At 35.7% G+C, this 22,969-nt stretch overlaps 2 protein-coding genes across 2 annotated transcripts in view; one reads left to right on the plus strand and one right to left on the minus strand.

Annotated features, from left to right (window-relative positions):
• The window catches only part of LOC144435440 (E3 ubiquitin-protein ligase rnf213-alpha-like), a 32,735-nt gene extending 21,502 nt beyond the window's left edge, over nt 1–11,233 (minus strand). The window contains exons 1-11 of the mRNA XM_078124036.1: nt 11,095–11,233; nt 9,566–9,661; nt 8,388–9,367; nt 7,671–7,762; nt 6,607–6,831; nt 4,987–5,180; nt 3,881–4,152; nt 3,216–3,481; nt 1,507–1,728; nt 416–623; nt 129–205 (exon numbers count right to left, since the gene is read on the minus strand). Coding sequence (XP_077980162.1) covers nt 129–205; nt 416–623; nt 1,507–1,728; nt 3,216–3,481; nt 3,881–4,152; nt 4,987–5,180; nt 6,607–6,831; nt 7,671–7,762; nt 8,388–9,367; nt 9,566–9,661; nt 11,095–11,233 — 2,771 coding nt within the window. The remainder of the gene's footprint in view (nt 1–128; nt 206–415; nt 624–1,506; nt 1,729–3,215; nt 3,482–3,880; nt 4,153–4,986; nt 5,181–6,606; nt 6,832–7,670; nt 7,763–8,387; nt 9,368–9,565; nt 9,662–11,094) is intronic.
• Nucleotides 11,234–18,043: 6,810 nt separating this feature from the next.
• On the plus strand, nt 18,044–22,969 carry LOC144435643 (NADPH-dependent 3-demethoxyubiquinone 3-hydroxylase, mitochondrial-like). The gene is made up of 6 exons (XM_078124240.1): nt 18,044–18,165; nt 18,550–19,073; nt 19,715–19,829; nt 20,381–20,465; nt 21,130–21,253; nt 21,902–22,969. Exons 2-6 carry the CDS (start codon nt 18,837–18,839, stop codon nt 21,977–21,979), a joined length of 639 nt encoding a protein of 212 aa, XP_077980366.1. The 5' UTR covers nt 18,044–18,165; nt 18,550–18,836; the 3' UTR covers nt 21,980–22,969.

The following is a 22,969-nucleotide window of genomic DNA, read 5'->3' on the forward strand; positions in this document are numbered from 1 at the left end:
GGTAGTTCGGTTTACAGGCCATCCTAAAGTTGCAATCAGGCCCTTCTGCTGTACAACCTCAGTCAGCAAAACCCATATCAGGCTGTAAAAATTATATAGTACATCAAGGACAAATGATCTTTTCTTACCTCTGTGTTGCTCTACTACTCTGCTTTTTTCCCTCATTTAGCTGTCCAACAATGCTCCTCATAACATTTAAAATGCTCTGTAGGAGTGAAAATAAAACACTATGGGTTAAAATAAAATAATTAATTCAGTTTCTGGGATCTCATATTACCTAAGTCTTGACCTTAGATCCAAATGAAAATACATCAACAATGTACTTAATATGGTAATTTACTTCAATGCCTGATGTTTGCATGGATTGAATAGTTTCAATTTTGAAGGCATCTTCAGACTATTTTAAATCTCTTACCTTTTTATCCGATGGGCTGGAAATGTAAGTTTTATTTTTGATATAACTCTCCAATGACAATATCAAAACAGGCAGAGGAATGTGTCCACTTTGTGCAACAGTAGAGAGATCATCCATGTTTAACAGAAATGCATATGTCCTTGGTAGAAGAAAATCGACTTGAAATAGTGGAGCAAGCTGATCCAACAAAGATGGTGGAAGGTAGCGCCTATGGTATAAAATCAAAGTATAACAAGACTCAATCTGCCAATGATGTCCTTTATACATACAAACATGCACAAATACATCACGCATGCATGCACATGCACACACACACACACACACACACACACACACACACACACACACACACACACACACACACATACACACACATACATACATACATACATACATACATACATACACACATACATACACACACACACACAGAACTTGATAATCATACATACAGACATACATGACAAAATTTATCATGTTCATTTCGCTACTGAAATGTTCTATTATATTGACAAATTGCTGGTAATAAACAAGCACAACTATATAATTTGACTAACTAGTAATAAACCATTGATAGCTGTGATAATGAACATCTCTGGAAAAATCTGAAGTTGTCAAGCACATGCAGTTGCATTGAAATTACTGCAAAACTTACCAACTATAATTAAATTCATCTTACTAAAAAAAAAAACATATTTAATTTTAAAGGGGCACAAGCTGAGTTCATACAGTTTGGGCATAGTTTTAATACGCTGCATAATTTATAATATATTCACTAGAGCACATTTAGCCACCACTGGTAATTATAACTGTATCGAAATATAATCTATAATTTAACAATCTGATGACGTAATTTATCATACATATCAAAATACTCACAAGAAATCCCTTCTATGCAATCAACTGTTTAAATAACGCCAGAATACAATTGTAATGTTATAGAAAGCATGCATCAACATTAAAATCATTTTAAAATAGTTTACTTGAGGTTATTATGTATATTAAGTATTTTCTCTTCAGTAAAAGAGCTTATAATCTCAACTTGTGTCACTTTAAACTTGTAAAGGTTGTGTACAACGTTATTAACATACTCTTTCATTGCTACACGTGTCTTGAAAGCATCAATCTTGAGGGATTCTACACCCCACCACAACTCCTGTGGATGTTTCCGACTGTAATCAGGAACCTGGAATGGTTTGGATTCTTCTTTCAGGAAATGCAACACTGGTATACAATACAACCACTTGGGATTGAAAATAATGTTATCATCCATACACTTATTACACAAGTACTCTAGTGCAGTGACAAGTTCCCTGTCAAAAAAACAAACAAATATGGGTACATCACACTAAATCGGTGTTTTGTGTTGTTACATGTGACAATACACAATACTCCAAACATTACTAGTATCCTTTGACTTGCTACATGTACAACCACAGGGAGCAGCAAGCATGTAACTGATTGATTGATCGAAGAGAATCTTCCTTACTAGTTTATGCATGATCAAGTGTTTGTCCAGTGTGATAATCTCCCAGCAGATGAGAGATAAAGCAAACTGTTAATGTAAGTGATCTCTTGCCAATTATAAGATAAGGGATGTTTCAATTAAGATAAGATTAGAAGAATGGACAAGGCGTCTTTATTTAGTCAATAAAGCAAAGAGAGAATTACATACAGCCTCAGACTGCTAGTGGTCTGAGATATAGCTGAGAGCAAAGTAACCAGGGAAAGAAAAAGAAATAGTTTTAAAACTCAATGAGTGAATTGATCAGTATCACACACAAAATAAGTTATATTGCACCACAAAAATTGATCATTCAATCAGTCAATCATTCAACCAAATAATAAATCAATCAATCAATAAAACAACCGATTGATCGATCGATCGATCAATCAGTTACATGCTCGCTGCTCCCTGTGGTACAACATCATCTTAGGCCTTAACATGTACATGAGTATGTGCAACAGGTATTTTTGTAGTTTGGTTGGTGTGGTGACAATTAAGACTGAATAGGGGTATCTTCAGCATTTGTACTAACACAAGTACATGACGAAAATGTAAATTTGGCATAACAGCAAAGACATATATAGCACAATATACACTGTGTATAACTTGTCAATATTAACCTAACTGGATTTGTTATCACTAATGAAATCACCTGAATGTAAACTAAACTCTATAGATGCAGCCAAAGGCACACATGTAATAATTAGTAATAATTGTGTTATACAGTGCTTTCCCACACTGTGCTCAAACAATTATTACCCCTGTAATTAACCTATACTATAGCAACTCAACAACCCTTTATACTTCAACTCCCTGGGAAGCCCTGTATACTAACAGCTAATTATACCATGCATATAAAGCCAAAAATATTGAATATATACTGTGGTTGTTCTACGTCACAACAACACACGTCTATGTGTTCAAAATATGAGTCAGTCAAAATGTCCAAAATTGGCCTTATTTTCCCCGATTTTTTCTTTGATATTCAATACTAGTGCTGGTATAATTATGTTACTCTCCAACATTTTTCTTCATTCAGCTGGAAAATACTCGTGACCTAAAGGTTGTCACTACTCATCTAGAGACTCATAGTGACAAAGGCCACTTTGGTCACTCGTATTTTCCCCTGGCTGAATGAAGAAAAATATTGGGGAATAACAGCAAAGTCTCCAAAATATCTACAGACTTGTAGCAATTGTGTTGAAAGTATAACATTATATTATCATTATGTTGGGCAAGAGGTAAAACATTCATCAAGTTATTTTGCATATTGGACATGAAGAGTGTAGATACCTTCTAGCCTTGGCTGGGAAATGGTGTGCTACCCCTTCGTAATCAACACACTTTTTCTTGTCCATATCAGGTTGGATAATGAGTGCTTGAAACAGGAGACTAACTTCGCGAGAACTAAGGTCCTTATACAAATCATATCTCCATATGAGATAGGTAATGGCTAGTGATGAAGAAAGCCTTAAGACACCTGCATTGGCATTTTCGGAGGTTTTCTTCTCAATGCCATCGTATGATTTTATCTTTTTCTGCAAATACTCCAACAACACCTGTAAAAGACAAAAGTTGAATAATAGCATCAAACTTCTCTGATTGCTCTGTATTAGGTGTTGTATACTCAAGTTTTTTTGTGTTCTACATACTTGCACACTAACTACAGAAACTACACCTGCAGCTTTGTCTGCACAGAATAGACATATTGGGTTAAAAGACATCTTCTTCATTACACCTATAGTTTGATGAAATTATGTAAAAATAATTGTTAATATCTATAGTTAATTTGTCATACAGCAGTTGGAGATACTGAGTGTAAGTTGAATTTATACGGTACAGTCTGCACATTGTGTTTGTCAAATTTCAACCTACAGAACCCTAAATATTTATTAAAGTCATGTTATCAGAAACAAACATTTTTTTTTAAATTTTTGCATTTAATAGTTATGACTAACCTCATGAAATTTAATATGATTGATATTCATATTTCCTTCGACAGCATTTGAAACCTGTATTACTTGAGTTATGGCATCAATGGCTTTTCCACTTCTTCCCTCAGTCACACAGAATCCTTCCCAATCAGGGAAGAAATGTTTTGTGGCCATGACCTTGTTCCTTTGCAACACTCCGCTATTTTTCAATTTGTCCCACATATCCCTCACAAAGCCAAAGAACCCACTTGAATCATGACCACAATACATGATATCATCATATCTATGCCATTCACCTATTAAATAAACCATCAAAGAAATAATAGACATTAATTACCACACTCTACACAAGTATCATGTCACTAAATAAGACTTTATATTTCCCTTATCTTAAATTTTATGTATTTAGTAACTTTAAAGTGGCCATATCGGTGAGGATTTGGTATTTATTTTGGATTTTTAATTTATAAAACAATTTTATCAGGTCTTCCAACTTGAAAAATCAACTGGAAACTACATAGACAAAGTCTGTATTTGTAAGTCCATACATTGCAAAAAGTTACAAAATGTGTAAAAATGTTTTGTTATTGTACATATAACTAACACTTCAGACATTTGTTATGATTTTACAGTTTATTGAGTAACAAACAAAGGTTTGGCATACGTTGTTTCATATTGATTTTTCAAGTTGGAAGACATGATAACATTGTTTTGTAAACTAAAAATCAAAGATAAATACCCAATCCTTATCCATATGGTCAATTTATTGTATATTCCTCTCAGCTTACATTTGAAATTGGCATCTTAGAATTAGTCTTCATCCACCACCAGGGTGGCGAAAAACCCTCTTTACACAAATTTTAAATTATTGAAAACTTCATTTACTCCTTCAAGTCTTTCCATTGTCAATTTCACATACATGGTATAGCTAAAATTACAGTTAAAATGATCATAATATTCCATGTTCAAATATTTTTTTTTAAGTACATTTGGATCGCTTATTATTTATGCATATTTGTGTATGGTAAGCCAATGTATTTAGTAACTTAAGATATACTCCTCTCAGCTTACATTTAAAATGTTCTACAAAATTTTGAAGCTTAAAATACACGCCATAAGCACAGACCTACCTCCTGCCACACAATATTCATTGGGAATCCACATTTTCCTGTTTACAATACGATCTTTCTCTTTATCAGTATATTCCCAGATGCAGCTGTCTCCTCGTATCACTGCATACTTATACTCTATTGCTTTAGACTTCAGGTGATAAGGCAATACTTCCAATGTTCCTTCCATTTCAATGAACTTTCCTGCTATCTCCCTGAAATGAGTAATCAATGTTTCAAATACAACTGTACAGCACGTAGATATAACATCTGCCATAAAAAAAATTTTTGACCGAAAAATCCAGTACATAATCCGAAAGGTTCGTCGTCAACTACATACCTTTAATCACTTGTGACAATTTATACGTAGCTTATGGTTACAGGAGCACAAAGAACACCAAAGCTTGCAAGACATTCAGTATACAAACAACGGCAATCACACATATTAAGAACCTCACTTCAAAATGATGTAAGTTGATGATTTGGTTTGATGTTCTTAAAAAAAGTCAGGTCAGTAAAACATAATGCGTTCTTGTACCACGACCAAGGTTTTTTATTACTTACGATTAACGTTATGCAGTAAAGCAGCCAACAGACAGTTTGACAAAGCCTGTCGACCTGAACAGGTGAAACGTTACTTATAAGTAATAAGAACCCTTGGTTGTGGTACAAGAATGTATTAAATTACTGGTTTGATGTTATTTGTATGTGAGGAAAAGAACCACACATTCAACTGAGGCACCATACTGCATCATACCCTTGCCAAGAGGGATGAGTAGAACACTTGCTTGTTCAGGTTTTACTAACACAAACAAAAATTTACATATTTTTTTTAAAACTATAACTTGACATTATTGAAAAACTCAGCACATTTCCCTATCAGTTAAGTTTGGAAAATAATCATACCAACTGTTTCATATATTCATCAGCAGTTAGAATCATGGTTACAGGTTATGAAGACACTAGGCCAATTAGTCCAGAGACTTGGCTATCTGGCAATCACATAGCTAGCTTGACACTGAGACATTGTTGAATGACATTGTCAAGCCAGTTAACTGCAAGTCTCTGGACTAAGGTAAATTGACCCTAGTAACACATTGCCTGCATTATTGCAAGTTTGTAGTGTTACAATCATGCTTCAGGGGAACACCACTCCGGGAAATAGACACATTTTCATAAAATATGGGTTCTGGAGAGTCATTTCATGATTTTACATCATCTACAATTACTTGCAATTTCAGAGAAATATCAAGTTGATCTTATGCCTTTATAGGGTATCTTTGCTGTGGGCAATTGACACATGGGAGCCATCAGAAATAAAATTCATGGTCGCATAATGAATATTCATGACTCCTAAGTGCTTATTCCATTTAGTGTGCAACATCTCTCATAAATATTCATTGTTCACCATGAATAATTATTTCTGCTGACTCCCATGAGGCAATGTGGGCGCCACAGCAAACATACAATATCATGGTTCTCTGCAATTGCAAGTAATTGTATGGTAGGTGATGTAAAATCATGAAATGACTCTCCAGAACCCTTTAATATAGTTTACCTGTATTTCCTGGAGTGGCACCCCCCTTTAATAAACATTTGGATAAGTTTCAGAAATACATGTTTATACACGACAACATTTACCTTTTGTTCACTGGTTTCATTACTACACATCCATTGGAACAACTAAAGCCTCCCAAAGCTGGCAAACCAGCCCTTATGATAGCTTTGTCTTTTGATGGGTCAAATTTAAAGTCTTCTGACATAAGGACATGAAAAATAACTTTCATCTTCTTGGGTGAATCATCACGTAGTGCCAAAGGGATATTGGTATCTGTCTTATTTTGTGATGTAGTGTTCCTCTGTTGTCTGTTTTGAAAAAGAATGACAATTTTATTAATATTTTCACTCGTGTAATTCTTTCTGTGATTTTTTTTTACCTGATATCATCTCTTTGTTTCAATATTCATGACTCGTAAGTGCTTATTCCCTTTAATATAAAACATTATTCACTGCAGTTTAAAACATCTCTCATGAATATTCATTGCAGTGTAAAACATCTCATGAATATTCATTGTTCAATCATGAATAATCATTTCTGCTGACTCCCATGAGGCAATGTGGCCCACAACAAACATACAAAATCAACTTGAAATCATGAGATATTTTATGGGAAGCAACATCAGGAACCACTGGTATGAACACTGGAGTATTTGATAATACATGCATTGGGTAGAGTATTTAGTGACTTCATAAACATCTGTGAATATGTTTAAAATAGATTTGAAATCTAAATACCACATTATTAATTTCCACATCACTGAAAGCTTGACCTTGAAAAAAAATTGAAAAATTATCGGAGTAGTATCGCCAAATGCTATAATTTTTTTTTTCAAAGCATTTTAATAGTCTAACTTGAACCAATTTATTTAATGATGAACTCCCAACTTCTGACATTTCACTTGTATCAAGACACAGTGTGGCCAAAATGAAGTTCAAATGGCAGTATTTAATAATATTTCATATATTCGATACCCTCGATGTTACATTTAGATTGAATAAATTCATGTAAATTATCCTAAATCTGTAATTTCTTCCACTTCATTCTTCAATCACAACATGATATTTTAACATTAATAACAAACTGACCGAAAATAACATTAAATTATGATTTCATTTATAAGTACATTTTGAAAAGATTTGCTTACTTCTGATTCTTCTTCTTCTCTGTGTGTGATTCACCAGGAGGTTGTGGGGGCTTCCTATAGAAGTGACCACCTCGATCTTCCTCACTTGAATCCTAGGAGATAAAACAGGAAATTTTTCAGTTGTACTATATGACTGCCTCCTTGCTTTATGTCAAAAGAAATAGTGCACTTGATGTTTACACCTAATTTTCTATAAGGAAGACCCTATGTTTTTTTTACATTTTTTCTACGGTTGGTAGGTCAATATAAAAAAAAAGTAAAAAATATCTTCTTCATGTTTCTCTGCCTCTCCTTTTCCTCCTCTCTATCTTCTTTTTATTGGATTCCTGATAACAACCCCTTTTCCAGCTTCTCTACAAATTGGCATGTTCTCAGCACCCCTCTCCCCCCCCCCCCCCCACTTAAATAACTTCTGTCATGAAAGAATTGCTCTGTTCATGAACAAGTGTTGTTGTCACTACCATGATTGAAAATGACGTCAACAATCAAGGCACTTTTTTATTCTTACCAGAAAAGGTGCTGTTCTGCAAAATGTCAAGGACGGGCGAAAATACAAAATATTTTTTTTTTATTTTGATGTCGGAGCTGATTTTTGGGTCGGTTGGGTAATGAGAAACTGGGGAAAAAAATAGGGTCACGCTTATATAATAATAACATTCTTTTTTAAAGATAGCACTTTTCAAGACTGTGCTCAAAGCAGAATATAATTTTTCTCACCACCATATTGATATCTGCTCCTTCTTGCTGTCCCTCAGTAGTGTCCTCTTCTTTTTCATTGTTTACACTTCCTTGTGATTTATCATGACACAGTTCTTTTAGAGGATGATCAGTGACAATATTTGTACCATTTTCATCCTTTTCATTTAGCAATGCACTGCTTTCTCCTCCTTGCTTTTTATCACTTTCTTCATCATTTATAGATATATCACCAAACTCATCAGATATCTTATCTCCATCACCAGAACCTATGTACTGGTAGTCATCTTTAGGGGGGTATTTAATCATGCCAACCTCCTTGGCATCAGTGGTTGCCATGGCTACATTGCTGTCTGTTTCACACTTCTCCCATGATGACTTGTCACCAGACTGTACCAAGACTTCTTTCACGATGACTTGTTTCTGGTGATTACTTGAACAAGAGGTTTCTTTGTGATATGTTCCAACTTTGGTTGATTGATTGATTGACTGATTTGCTTCTCCACTTTCATCATCTTTGTTCTCACTACTTGCTACAGCACACTTTCCTTGAACCTCAGAAGGGCCTTGGATTCCTTTTATTCCACCACCACCACCATCAACGTTGGGGGAACATGTAGGAGGAACTTCACTTTGAGATGTTGACACTGTTTTGGAAGTAGTTTGGTGATGTTTAGTATCTTGTTTGACATCTTCTTTCTGTTCAGGCTCTCTTTCACATTCCTTAGAATCACCGACACCAGCAGAATGTTGCAGTCTGTTAACATGATCTTCCTGCATTTGACAAGCTGCAGCTACCACTGACGATGAGCTTGTACTCTCCTCAGCAGTTGGTGTCATTCGAGGTGTGTCTGCTCCTTCTGCTATCTCAGGACCATGTTGTGCTTCACAACTATCTTTTTGTGGGATAGACTGTCCGCTCTGAATCAAGTTTTTCATCATTTCCATGATATGCAGTTGCTGTTCTTTGGAAACACTCCCAAGCATGGCTGCCATTTGATCTTGATAGGAATTTGGTTGCTGAACTGCTTCTGCTTCTCCTCCATGTTGTTGTTGTTGTTGTTGTTGTTGTTGTTGTTGTTGTTGTTGTTGTTGTTGTTGTTGTTGTTGTTGTTGTTCAGACTCTGTAGACTGTTGTTGAGGGTGTTCAGAATTCATCTCTGGCCTTCCACTATGAAGATTGCTTTGAAATTCCTTACTTGTTGAAGGTTGTGAATCATTACTACCACTTCCAGACTGCTTCTTGGACAATTCAGCAGTATTGTCTGCAGTAGTACCAGTCTTGCTTACTATCTCTGAAATATAAACATTTAATCTATCAAGTATCATTACACAGCAAGTACATTTGAAACAAATCATTTAAACAAGGCCATAGAAGATATAGCCCCCCTTCCCCTCTCACTGGTCTGTTGTATGGCAAATTTATCATACAACTTAAATTTGACCTTGAAGATGAAGGTCAAGGTCAAAAGTCAATGTCTAACTAACAATGTCGATGTTCACGCTCTTTATATGGAGTCTCTTGGTATTAAACTTCTAGTCATTGAGCAACTTAATAGATGACCTCAAAGATGAAGGTTAAGGTCAAAGCTTTACTGTTCAGGTGAAAGCTTACAGCTGTAACTCTATAAGTATAGGTGTAGACACTTGAACAGTGTCTCTAAATACAAAACTTCATAAGAATTTACTCTTTGACCTTGAAGATGGTGGCCATGGTCAAAGGTCAAGGCATACAAAGAAAGTTTACCTCTGATGATATGGGTGAAGACATTTGAATCGAGTCTGTGTATTCAGCTACTTCAGTTATGGTAGGATGACAAATTGTGCCTATTTGGTCTTGAAAACATTGGTCAGAGGGTAAGGCCTCATTAGAAAACTCATATTTGATAATATGGATGTAGACACTTGAACTTTTGGCTTCAAAGCTATTTTACAAGTACATGTAATGCCAAACATGGTGGCCATTAGGTACACATTTCACAAGGTGTGTACCTCCTATAATATATCAACTTTGTGCCAGGTTTGAATAAAGTATTGCATGTTACTGTTAGAGATAATTGGCTGAATAAAGGCTGTGATGTGTAGATCAAACATATATACATGTATCTCATTCATAACGACCTTCCAAGTCAAATTAGGGCTAAATAAGACTACATATCACAAGTATGTCAAGTTGTATAAGTTTGAACAGAAAATATGGGATGTACATCCTGGTCATTCTATGTCATTGGTTCAACAGTGTTTTAAAGAGAAGTAAAAACATGGAGCATTTCAAGTATTTTCCTTGATTTTTTTTTTTTTACAAAATTAAGCTTGCATCATTCTCAATATTTCTTTTTTCAGTCAGCTAGGAAATACTCTTGACACAAGGCTTTGGTCACCATTCATCTTTGACAAATGACACGGTCCCTTTATGTCACTCAGAATAAACAAAAAATGCTGAGGTGTAATATGGATGCCTTTATCATACAATTAAATGTTGATTCAATTTGAATAAAAATTGTCCAATTGGACACCTACAGGGCTGTCCTATTGGACATCAATAAGGTTGTCCTACTGGACACCTATGGTTGTCCTATTGGATACCAATAGGGTTGTCCTATAGGGCTCATGTCCAAAAACCCTATAGGGCTGCCCTTTTAAATCGTCCTGTAGGATTGTCATATAGGATCCTATAGGATTTTTCTGTAAATGAATGGTCTAATTGTCATTATTTATGGTGACTTACCTTTATCTCCTCCATCTTGTATTGGTTGTGTAGATGAGTCTTCACTAGGATCTAGTTTTGGTCTTTTTGGATCACATGTAGTACAGTACACACCTTGTGTGACAACAGCACCACACTGTGTACATGCAGTGTTCTCCATAATCAGGATGACTAATTCCTTCTAATTTAAATCAAGAAGAACAAAAATACAACCAGGACATTAGTACTCATATCTGGAGAGAGAAAACAACAAAATTAGTGGCAAGGATGAAATCTGTGGAGAAGTATACATTGGTGAAACAGAGGACTCTCAAAGCCAGAATAAGTAAACATCGTCGGTTGAGCTGCACATCATCGGAGGTCTCCAGACATCTATACAAGGACCACCCAGGTCATTCATTCGACCCAGACAATGTAAGAATTTTGGATCGTAAGTCGCACTGGTTTAGGAAAGAGATTAAGGAAGCGATTCATATTTGGACTTTACAACTATCTATGAACAGTGATGGGGATGTTCAACCAAATTCAGAGAATTTGGGAGAATTATACGATCCTGTGACTACTTAGTATATAAAATTTGAGTTGTGTCATTATATTTTGAACAATTTGCAGAATAGTACTTGTAGATGATCATGCCCACCAAATTTCAGCCCATTCACCATGTGCTTTTTTGAGATATAAGTTTTCGACCAAAATTCATATTTTTAAAACTTATTTGCATATCATCGATGAGCTTATCATGTACTTCCTGACATACTAGTATTTAATATTTCATCTACACATCATAGAAACACCCCCGCCAAATTTCTGACCAATCAGCTTAATCTGCTATGTAATTACTGAATGAAAGATTTTATTTACCAAGAAGCCATATTTTTAGCCCTTATTTGCATATCTCTGGTAGAATAACCAAGTCATGAACAATTTTTCATCTACATAATTCTAAGAACATACCTACCAAATTTCAGACTAAAAATTTGCATATCACTGATGAGATAATCATGTTATTAACAATTCTTCATCTACACAATTCTAAGAACATAACTACCAAATTTCAGACTAAAAATTTGCATATCACTGATGGAATAATCATGTTAAGAACAATTCTTCATCTACACAATTCTAAGAACATATCTACCAAATTTCAGACTAAAAATTTGCATATCACTGATGAGATAATCATGTTATTAACAATTCTTCATCTACACAATTCTAAGAACATACCTACCAAATTTCAGACTAAATATTTGCATATCACTGATGGAATAATCATGTTAAGAACGATTCCTCATCTACACAATTCTAAAAACACATCTACCAAATTTCAGACTATAAATTTGCATATCAGTGATGAGATAACCATTTCATGAACAATTCTTCATCTACCCAATTCTAAGAATTAACACACCTACCAAATTTCAGACCAAAAATGATGCTGTGATAATTAGGAATGTGTAAGGAAAAAAATGGTGAAATTACAACCAATACTAATGTACAATTTTCCAATATAAATGTTCAACCGGATGACATCATCATCCTAATTTAGCTCTCAACATTAGACTTCTTTCACTTTCGCTTCAGTACTTTTCATCATATCGTCCTAAACATCTAAACATAAAGCGACATATCCCACAATTTTCGAAATTTGTAACAAAAAAGTTGTTCACATGTACACGTCTTTTATCTTATTGCCAAATATAAATTTCACTTCAAACTGAGTCGCAGTATTAATAACTATTATTAACCTCCAGCCTGGAACACATTTACGTTCCTTTATAAAGTATATTATGTTTAAGTTATTCAGCCGTGCACTGTACATATATGATATAATGTACGTGCACCTGATTAGAGGCATTGTACTGGCGAAATGCACCTGTGTATTACAGTGGCTATTGTTTCCTACCCTTCCTAATATTAAACTGGAACGCAGTATTTGAGTTCGATTGCAAGATGGACTTCTCACATAATCATGATAATGTGTACTGCATGGAATAGATCGGGAAACGACACGACCAACGACGTTTCCAATCAATGAATCGCAAACGTACCTCAGCACAATTTCAAGATGGCGTAACTCAAATGTGTTGGAGTCGTTGCCCCTCTTGGGAACTAACGTACCTGCAAACCGCCGTGCGATGATCAATTTCGGGTTTTCTTTCCGAGCGTCTGGTCTGTATGTATCTTTCGTATTGAACTAGCACAGTGTCACGTGCGACATACGCTACGTCGTCTCAAAACAGCATTGCTGCACTTCGAAGTTTGATCGCCTTTGTGAGACAAGTGGCATATTGACAGTGTGAAGACTGTATATTTGCTGAAAAAGTCTGTACGTGGTACATGTAAATAAAGTTAGGGGATTTCTGATGAATCAGATGTTCTTCCAGGAAATCCCCTCACAGTCTGTCTGGGACATCAAATTGCGCCCTCTACCAACAGAGAATATTTACTGAACTCAACGTTTATTTAGGTAAAAATCTGTGTAATGGGAGAAACTAGAGGCAGGGACGTATACTGCTAGAGACCACCAAAACAGATGTAAAGGAGGGGGGGGGAGACGATTTTTGGTTATCCAAAAAGGGGGTGCCAATTTTTGGTTAGTAGTAAAAGATCTAGAAGACTAAAAATTTTTTTGTTGAAATGGCAAGTTTAATCTTAAGCGAAAGTTTGTTTTTGATTGTGTCTTCTTGTTAAAAGGGTACTAGTTGTAACTTATCTTCGATCAGACAACCACAATATATTTATTGAAAATTGTTAAAATGCCAATAATTAGATATTGATCAGTTACCGATATTATGTATAAGCAGTACAGAAACAGGTTGATAGCGTGATCGCCGTTGAGGGCGGATTTTGGGGTGCGGACCCAAAAATCAATTTGTTTTGATTTATCGTGTATACAGCTACAAAACAATTATGTACACCGATAGGTGATTCAACAATATTTACGGTGTATGATATTACGAGTATAAAAGTTCTTGTGCCTTAGAAATAATTTCTCCAAAAAGGTCCAGTTGCAATATTGTTATAGTAGCTAGTGCACCTTTAAACACAGAACTGCCCTATGTAAAGAGGATTATGGCTAATCTATGCAAATGCGGGAATTTAAGCTACTGTACAGAGCACCAGCTTCTGGGTCTTGTTTTCAGCATTGTTTCTGTGCTCCAAGAAACATACAGGTCATGTATCATGTACAATCTGATTAAAATCCGATGTAGATGTCGGCTAATCGTGCATTGCTATCTTATCATCGTTATTTAGCTTGAATTGACCTTCGTAGTACATGTTTACATTTTTTAGCCTGATCGCCTCCTCTACAGGCTAAAAAATGTAAACATGTACTACGAAGGTCAATTCAAGCTAAATAACGATGGTAAGATAGCAATGCACGATTAGCCGACATCTACATCGGATTTTAATCAGATTGGTATCATGTACAAATTGTTCGTCTCCGCCGGACGAAGTCCGAACGGGGACTTATGGATTGGGTTCCGTCTGTCCGTGCGTCCGTGCGTCCGTGTGTCCGTCCGTCCGTCCGTCCGCAGCCGTTTCTTGGAGATGCCTGGACCGATTTTTTTCAAACTTGGTACAGGGGCAACATGCTATAGCATACATATGCACGTCAATTTGTTTTATGATACGATCCAATATGGCCGCCTAGCAGCCATTTTGTTTGCAAATTTTCCCTGTCTAAAGCCATAACTCAGACATGCCTTAACAGATCTCATTCAAAGTTGGCATTAGGACAGTGTTCTATGATATACATGTGCATATTCATTGTTGTCATGATACGATCCAATATGGCTGCCTAGCAGCCATTTTGTTTGCAAATTTTCCATGTCCAAAGCCATAACTCAGACATGCTTGAACAGATCTTATTCAAAGTTGGCATTAGGACAGTGTTCTATGACATACATGTGCATATCCATTTTCATCGTGACATGATCCAATATGACTGCCTGGCAGCCATTTTGTTTGTGAATTTTCCATGTCCAAAGCCATAACTCAGACATGCTTGTACAGATCTCATTCAAAGTTGGTATTAGGACAGTGTTCTATGACATACATGTGCCTATCCATTTTCATTGTGATAAGATCCAATATGGCTGCCTGGCAGCCATTTTATTTGCAAATTGTCCATGTCCAAAGCCATAACTCGGACATGCTTGAACAGATCTCATTCAAAGTTGGTATTAGGACAGTGTTCTATGACATACATGTGCATATCCATTTTCGTTGTGATACGATCCAATATGGCTGAAAGTTAGTATTAGGACAATGTTCTATGACATACATGTGCATATCCATTTTCGCTGTGATACGATCCAATATGGATGCCTGGCAGCCATTTTATTTGCAAATTTTCCATGTCCAAAGCCATAACTCGGAGATGCTTGAACAGATCTCATTCAAAGTTGGCATTGGGACATTGTTCTATGACATACATGTGCATATCCATTTTCGTTGTGATACGATCCAATATAGCTGCCTGGCAGCCATTTTATTTGCAAATTTTCCTTGTCCAAAGCCATAACTCAGACACGCTTGAACAGTCCCCCCCCCCCATACCCGACCCATCCTTTATTGTTGAATGGTTTATTCCATCATGTCATCTTGAAGAGTAGGCATGTTCCATGTCCAACGAGCAGACCCTGCAACATATCTAAGTCTGTTTGATTTAGGTTCACATGTGTTGTTGCGTGATCAGAGTAGTGATATCAAGAAAATGACAACATAAACTTCCAGTTCCTTAAAACCCAATCATAGCGGGGACTATGTCATTCTCAATGACTTGTTTGTGAATGTCTTAGGATGGTAACTTGGTAACTTGATACACAAATTAATTGAAAATTAATCTGTTTGTTTCATAGAATGAAAAAAATTACAAAATGAGACAAATTCCCCCAACAAACAGCTGTTTAGATTGTGTGTTACTCAGGATTATTCAAATATGCGACATTTGCATGTGAACAACCCAGATAGGGAATGTTTATATTTTTGGTGATTACTTGCCAGTGAGTCATCACAAGTTCTCCACCTCCAAACATACATGTGTCATATACAAAATAGGGTCCCAGGCACAGGCAGTCGTGCCTTTAAAAGGTGAAACTCTAAACCCGTGTGATAAATGCTATTATCAGCATTTAATTGCGGTTTGGCATAAACATAATGGTCCAAACTCGGAAATAAATTTAAGTTCAATCAATAATTATAAACATATTTCTAAGAGCACTTAAAACTTCATCTCAGGAGTACTACTTATAAGTGATGATTAAACAAAACATCTGAACACATTAAAAAACTACCAAAGTTGAATTCAGACAGGTTAAGTTGGTAATTAAAATAAGACACAATTCGAAACAATTCTATATTTAAAAACGAATAGTTAATGTTTTCCAGCAATGTTTGACCATGATATGATAAGCTTTAATGGCGACACAATAGTCAGAGAAAACAGTAACATATTTAACAATAACCAACGCAACACTGGCTGGTGATTCGTCAAATTGTTTCCAGCAGTAGTAGAATATAAATTATTTACTTATTTATTTATTAACCATCCAACAGGCATTGCCCAATAACAGGAGGAATCCGGAGTACCCTGGGAAAACCTGCGTTGTTCGGTAGAGTCAAACTGAACGACACTCTTCTTACTTACAGCGTGGTAAATTTAATCATACCCAGCTGACACCTGGCGGGTTCGAACCCAGGATGCAGAAGTAAGAAGAGGCGTACGAGCTAACCGCTCGGCCACCGACAACCCTAACCCAGATAATATCACCACTGTACAGTAATATGTAAACACATTGCTGACTTTTTGAAGAATAGACAAAATAATACAAATAAAATAGCTTGAACATGATATTTTTGTATAGTGATGGGTACAAAAAACGTATCTAGGTATACCCCCACGAGTATCTGTTTATTTGCTGGTTCATTTAATTATTTTATTTGTCCCTATACTTGTCGTTCGTTCGTTTGCTTGTTCATTTGTCATTTGTTTTGTTTTGTTTTGTTTTGTTTCGTTTCGTTTCGTTTCGTTTCGTTTCGTTTCGTTTCGTTTCGTTTCGTTTCGTTTCGTTTCGTTTCGTTTCGTTTCGTTTCGTTTCGTTTCGTTTCGTTTCGTTTCGTTTCGTTTCGTTTCGTTTCGTTTCGTTTCGTTTCGTTTCGTTTCGTTTCGTTTCGGTTCGGTTCGGTTCGGTTCGGTTCGGTTCGGTTCGGTTCGGTTCGGTTCGGTTTTGTTTTGTTTTGTTTTGTTTTTGTTTTGTTTTGTTTTGTTTTGTTTTGTTTTGTTTTGTTTTGTTTTGTTTTGTTTTGTTTTGTTTTGTTTTGTTTTGTTTTGTTTTGTTTTGTTTTGTTTTGTTTTGTTTTGTTTTGTCACACGGTTCCTGGTAGTCTATCTGCTAGACCTTTGATTTTCTTCCGATAGAATACGACACATGACCGAACATCGCTATCGAGGATGGAACATCCAATCAAGCCCTCACTGCGAACTTCGTTCGCTTATAGTATCGAAAGAAAGCCCGAATGTCTAGCAGCAAGACTAGGTTCCTGGGTGCCCTGTGACCAAACCGACCGACACTTTTCAGTAACTCCACAGACAATCATGTCGCCCAAATTCGTTTTTTATAAAGGCGAAACAATGAGGATCAGTGGATGTTTACACTCGCGGCATAATGCGTTAATTTCGGCAAATAGTGAGTTTGTTCTATCACGCTACTAATTAATGCAAAGCTGATAAACTCAGATAAGACAGTGATATCAGGTAGGAAATAGAATGAAAAAACAGTGAGAGGAAAGTGTTTAAACCTTTATTTGAAATATACAGAAAATAATATTAGAAATCCGGAAAATCGCGAGAACAAAATTGATTATTTGTCCTTTTCCCTGTGATAGAATGTTAACTCACAAGCAGAGTTTTCGATATATCCCACAATCCTTTGCAAATTACAATATGGCTGCGTCCTTGGTGTTATGAAAACACATGTGTGCGTGCAGTCGCCGATATTAAATTTGCGCCCGAACTTTCGAGACTTAACATCCCTTCATGTGTCATTAGCAGAGGACCGATACGGACCTGTATTGACTTAAACAATAGTAAGTTTGGTTCTCTCGAACATCGCCATGCATATTAATATGTGCTTGCACAAAGTTGCAGACGCCAACACGGGAAATAAGAGTAAGGGAGCCTACGCTGTATTTGGGCGGGGGGGGGGGGGGGTTATGCTGCTAATGTCATGACTTAAGTTGACCGAGTTCATAACTGGCTGAATTCTCCTACTGGCCGAGTTCTCTTGAATTCCCAAATTGTAGTTGAAGCCATCAGCAGTTATGTAACGTCCAGGTGAAAGGATTACCAAACGCATGTTGTATATGCAAAACATGTTTGATTGCTGGGTAACACATTTCTGGCTATCCTTGTGCACATTATTCATTTCGTTCAGATTTTGATAGTTCTTATTGATTCTCTGACAATTACAGGTGCCCTTACCAAGGATTCTTGGCCCTGACACTCGTGGAACGGGTTCATCAGTCATCCACAAGTGATACACTTGGTATTGCTACATTATCAGATCAGGTTTATTTGCATCTCAACCACATTGACAGTTGTGACTTTAGTATCTTATACTGGGTTCAAATCAAATTTGTAACTGTCAAATATACCCACCATCTCATTTTTGTCTACAAGAGCTTGATAAAACTGCATCATTGTGTGGAAAACGTTAGCTTTTGATTGACTGCAAACTGAAAATTAACAGTTGTTGAATATGGCTGTAAACATTAGGAGGGCATCTTTAGTAGTTTGCCATATGCTTAGAGGCACCAGACATGGCCTTGGTCTAAGGCAGCATCGTAGAAACATCAACACAGAATACAGTGAAGAAACAAAGGAACTGCTTGATAAATTTATCAGAGTGGATCATGCTGGTGAACTTGGAGCTGATCGTATCTATGCTGGACAAATGGCAGTCTTAGGAAATACTTCAGTTGGCTCAGTGATACAGGTGAGATGAAATAGAAATTAGAAATACATATAGTTGCCATTTTACATGATTTGAAGATCTGAGATTTGCAGTGACAACAGAGCTGAATCTGTTGTGGCATAGATAGTGGAGGTCTATGACTGTCTATGGTTGTGGTGACAGAAGCTGGCATGACTTCTTTGATGTTTTCAAAACATTGACATTAAGTTGTAGTAATAAGCCTTTCCAAAATTTGCCATGTTGGTGCTCTACTTCCTGTCTTTGTGTACTTTGGGGGTATGCATGGTATATGTTACTGGGTTAATCGTAGATCACAATGTCTGAACAATATGAAAAAAAACATCTCTGATCTCCACTTCTACAGAATACCAAGTGAACAGCACTATGAGGTGATGATACCCCCAATTTGAGTGAGGGCGCTGTATTCTCAATTTCCTGTTTACAGTCTGGAATGGCCTATTGCATATGTATTGCTCCAGCACAAGTTCATTGCTGTAGATTCTAGAAAGTAAAATATATGATAATGTCAAGATATTATGATAATAAAAAAAAAATCTCCAAGAAAACAGTCATTCAGACATGACATGAAGATACCAGCAATTAATGTACAGACCTTCTATTCAAGCTGTAGAGTAACCAGTTTGGTGTTCACTTTTCTCCAGGAAATGTGGGATCAGGAGAAGGATCATCTCAAGAAATTTGAAGAATTAATTCCTGAATACAGAGTACGACCTACATTTCTGTTACCTGTATGGAATGTTGTAGGTTTTGCCCTAGGTAAGACAGATGATGAAAACTAACTAGTATGGGTTGTCGTAGAATTGAAATCAGCCTGATGAGGAAGGTTTTGATCTGAGACAAAGTTTGTACATTTGAAATTCAACATACTGGAGGATTGTAAGGAAAACATTTAACCCTTTCATGACTAGAGACGAGTTTCGTATAATAAGGGGACCCAATTTATATGAACATTTTCATAATTACAATAATATTACTTTATTGGGCAGTAACATTTCTTTAATTCCAGTCTAAAATGAAGTTGATATATGCCAAAAACTTACATAAAACAAGAATTTTGTCCAAACAATTTTGGCGGGAATGTTTTCAGTATTGAAGGGGTTAAACAACATCTCACTGTTTATCCATCTTTGAGTTACTAAGTATTGAAAAAAGTAAACATACATGTATTTACAATTTATGTTTTCTGCATTCAGTTTACCGACATTGAATATAATAAGTTCAATCTTGTGTAGTGCAGGTATTTGAGGCTTGAAATCTCACATTAAGGGTCGATGACTGCACTTACAAAAATTACATTCATTTTATAGGTGCTGGTTCAGCTATGATAGGAAAAGAGGCAGCAATGGCCTGTACTGTGGCCGTAGAGGAAGTTATTGGCGAACACTATGATAGGTAATATGCAGAATTTATATAAACTTTGGAGATTCGTTGACAATGAGGTACCGAAAAGCTTCTCCTGTTAGTTAAAGGTATCTTTTAGAATGGGAAAATGAATATGAACAGACATGTTTTATTCAGTCTGATTAACATCCAATGTATTGTACACTTCGTGAATTCTTTTTTGGCTGTTACATTTACTGTCGTTTGTTCTTTTGTGAGCGCTGACACAACACCAAATTAATAACACTTGGCATTTTGGAAGTACAGAGACTGGTATTACACTCCATCATTTAATAAGAACAGATTTATGGCCACTTTTGATATATAGTAGTTCACTTTCACAACAAATTTCAAGTTCCCCTGGCATTTCATGTACATGTAGAGAGGTCATAAAACTGTTTTTATCAAATGATGAAATGTAATACAAGTCTCTGCTGTTTTAACATGCTGAGCCAAGTGTTATTAATCCAATTCATTTGTTTACTTTTCCTGTTTGTAACAGGTTCCGTTTGTCCACGGTCTGTTGTCGGCAGTTGTAAAATGTAGCAATGTTGGTAAGATTTTTGTTGAGCCAGATGACTTTTTGTTTCAGGTTTCACAATTTTTGGTGTAGTTATATCTAACCTTGTCATTTGAGGAGAAGTGTTAAAATAATCCACATACATTATTCTTTCAGTCAAATAAGAGCATTGTTCCAAGATGATCCTGAAAAACATAAGGAATTATTGGAAACCATCAAGGAATTTAGGGATGATGAACTTGGACATCTGAACACTGGATTAAAACATGATGCTGAACAAGTAAGTCTTTACCAAGTGACACTTGTATAACAATTTTACTATTTCAAATATGAATATGGTGCCAGTTTGAAGTTGGAAATGGGAACTACAGAAGCTTTCGTCCTCTCACTAAGGACTTCATGATCATAAGCAGACTGGAGTAATTAACATGAACTAGGAAATTGACAAGTTTAAACTTCACAAGAAATGGCATATACCACACAGTTTAACCTACATTGAATATGAAACTATTCTTAAACACATTCATCAGGTTAGTAAAACATATTAATAATACATTCTTGTAATAATGTAAAACGGTACTCACAAGCACGGTATTAAGAACCCTTGGTCGTGTTACAAGAACATATTATTAACGTGAAACTAGTTTTGATGGAGATATAGAATGTTTTCACGGAAAGAAATGCTCACTGAAAGTTTTCTTTGGGAATTCAGAGGCATAAAGTGTGGTTTAAATGTTTATTTTGTCACTAAATCTATGCTTAAAGCTTAAAAGATGTAAAAAAAAAAAGTGAAAATAAAGAATGAAATTTATTTCTTGTAGATTTGATTTTCAATGTTGTAAATAAAAGGATGTAACTAGATTTGTGGTATTGATTGCTGTTATATACTTCAATAAATGTAATTCACCTATTTTATTCTGTTTGACAGGCACCAATGTATTCTGCTCTGAGTAATATCATAAAGATTGGATGCAAGGGAGCAATATGGATTACTGAGAAAGTATGATAATATGTACGCAATAATCAGTTCTGTAAAATGCAGACATCTTTGGGTTGGCTGATGTGTGAGGGCGCCCCTTCACAGCGAACCTTACAGACTAGTCTAGACAAAAATCGAAACAAAATGTGAGACTTAAATTGTCTTAATAAGCATGTAAGTGGGGTTTAGTTCCAAGCAAGTAAATTCTAGTACTTTTCATCTACTACTTCTAAAAGTTAGAATTTAAACTGTTTGCAGGTATCAGACAGAAGACAAAAACATCGGTCTCAACTTCAATCTTTAATACCCTTCAAGTTGGCATAGTTGTTTTATCATGGAATGTAAACTACTAATGTAAAGTGGCCATATGGATGAGGATTGGGTTTTTATTTTTTATTTTTTGAATTTATAAAACAATTTTATCATAACTCCCTACTTGAAAAATCAAACAGTTTGTTATTGTACGTACAATAACAAACATTTTACACATTTGTTAATCTTTTGCAATTTATTGAGTTACAAACAAGGACTTGGCATATATTGTTTCATATTGATTTTTCAAGTAGGAAGTCATGATAAAATTGTTTTTATAAATTCAAAAATTCAAAATAAAAAAACAAATCCTCATCCATATGGCCTCTTTATTGAAGGGAAGTGACTCGTCCTAGCAAGTAGTATACAGCCATTACTGTGTATGACATTCTGAGAGAGATGGATTTTTGTTCCGTAGTGGAATGTTTTAAAAGATAATGCTTGAAATAATATGACATAGAGTACATGACGATAAATCAAAAAATTATGATTAGCTAGAGGAAACAGAGATCATAGTGGTCATTTGGATCACAGTCAGATATTAATGAACGATGATTGGATAGTTGATGAATTTTGGAAGAAGGGAAGTGGTATCTAAATGTATGCATATTTTATGTCACCTGTGTTGGTAAGTGATTGCATGCAATTTGAAATATTGCAAGTTGTTGTCTTGATTTCTTTTTGAATCATGAATTATTATTAGAT

The sequence above is a fragment of the Glandiceps talaboti genome, chromosome 5, assembly GCF_964340395.1.
Source record: "Glandiceps talaboti chromosome 5, keGlaTala1.1, whole genome shotgun sequence".
In the NCBI taxonomy this organism is placed as follows: domain Eukaryota; kingdom Metazoa; phylum Hemichordata; class Enteropneusta; family Spengelidae; genus Glandiceps; species Glandiceps talaboti.

Excerpts from the sequence above, each read along its gene's own strand:
- LOC144435643 (XM_078124240.1), top strand. The coding sequence starts at position 18,837 with ATGGCTGTAAACATTAGGAGGGCATCTTTAGTAGTTTGCCATATGCTT. Across the intron at positions 19,830-20,380 it reads TGTTGTAGGTTTTGCCCTAG|GTGCTGGTTCAGCTATGATA; the intron begins GTAAGACAGATG and ends TTCATTTTATAG. Across the intron at positions 21,254-21,901 it reads TAAAACATGATGCTGAACAA|GCACCAATGTATTCTGCTCT; the intron begins GTAAGTCTTTAC and ends TCTGTTTGACAG.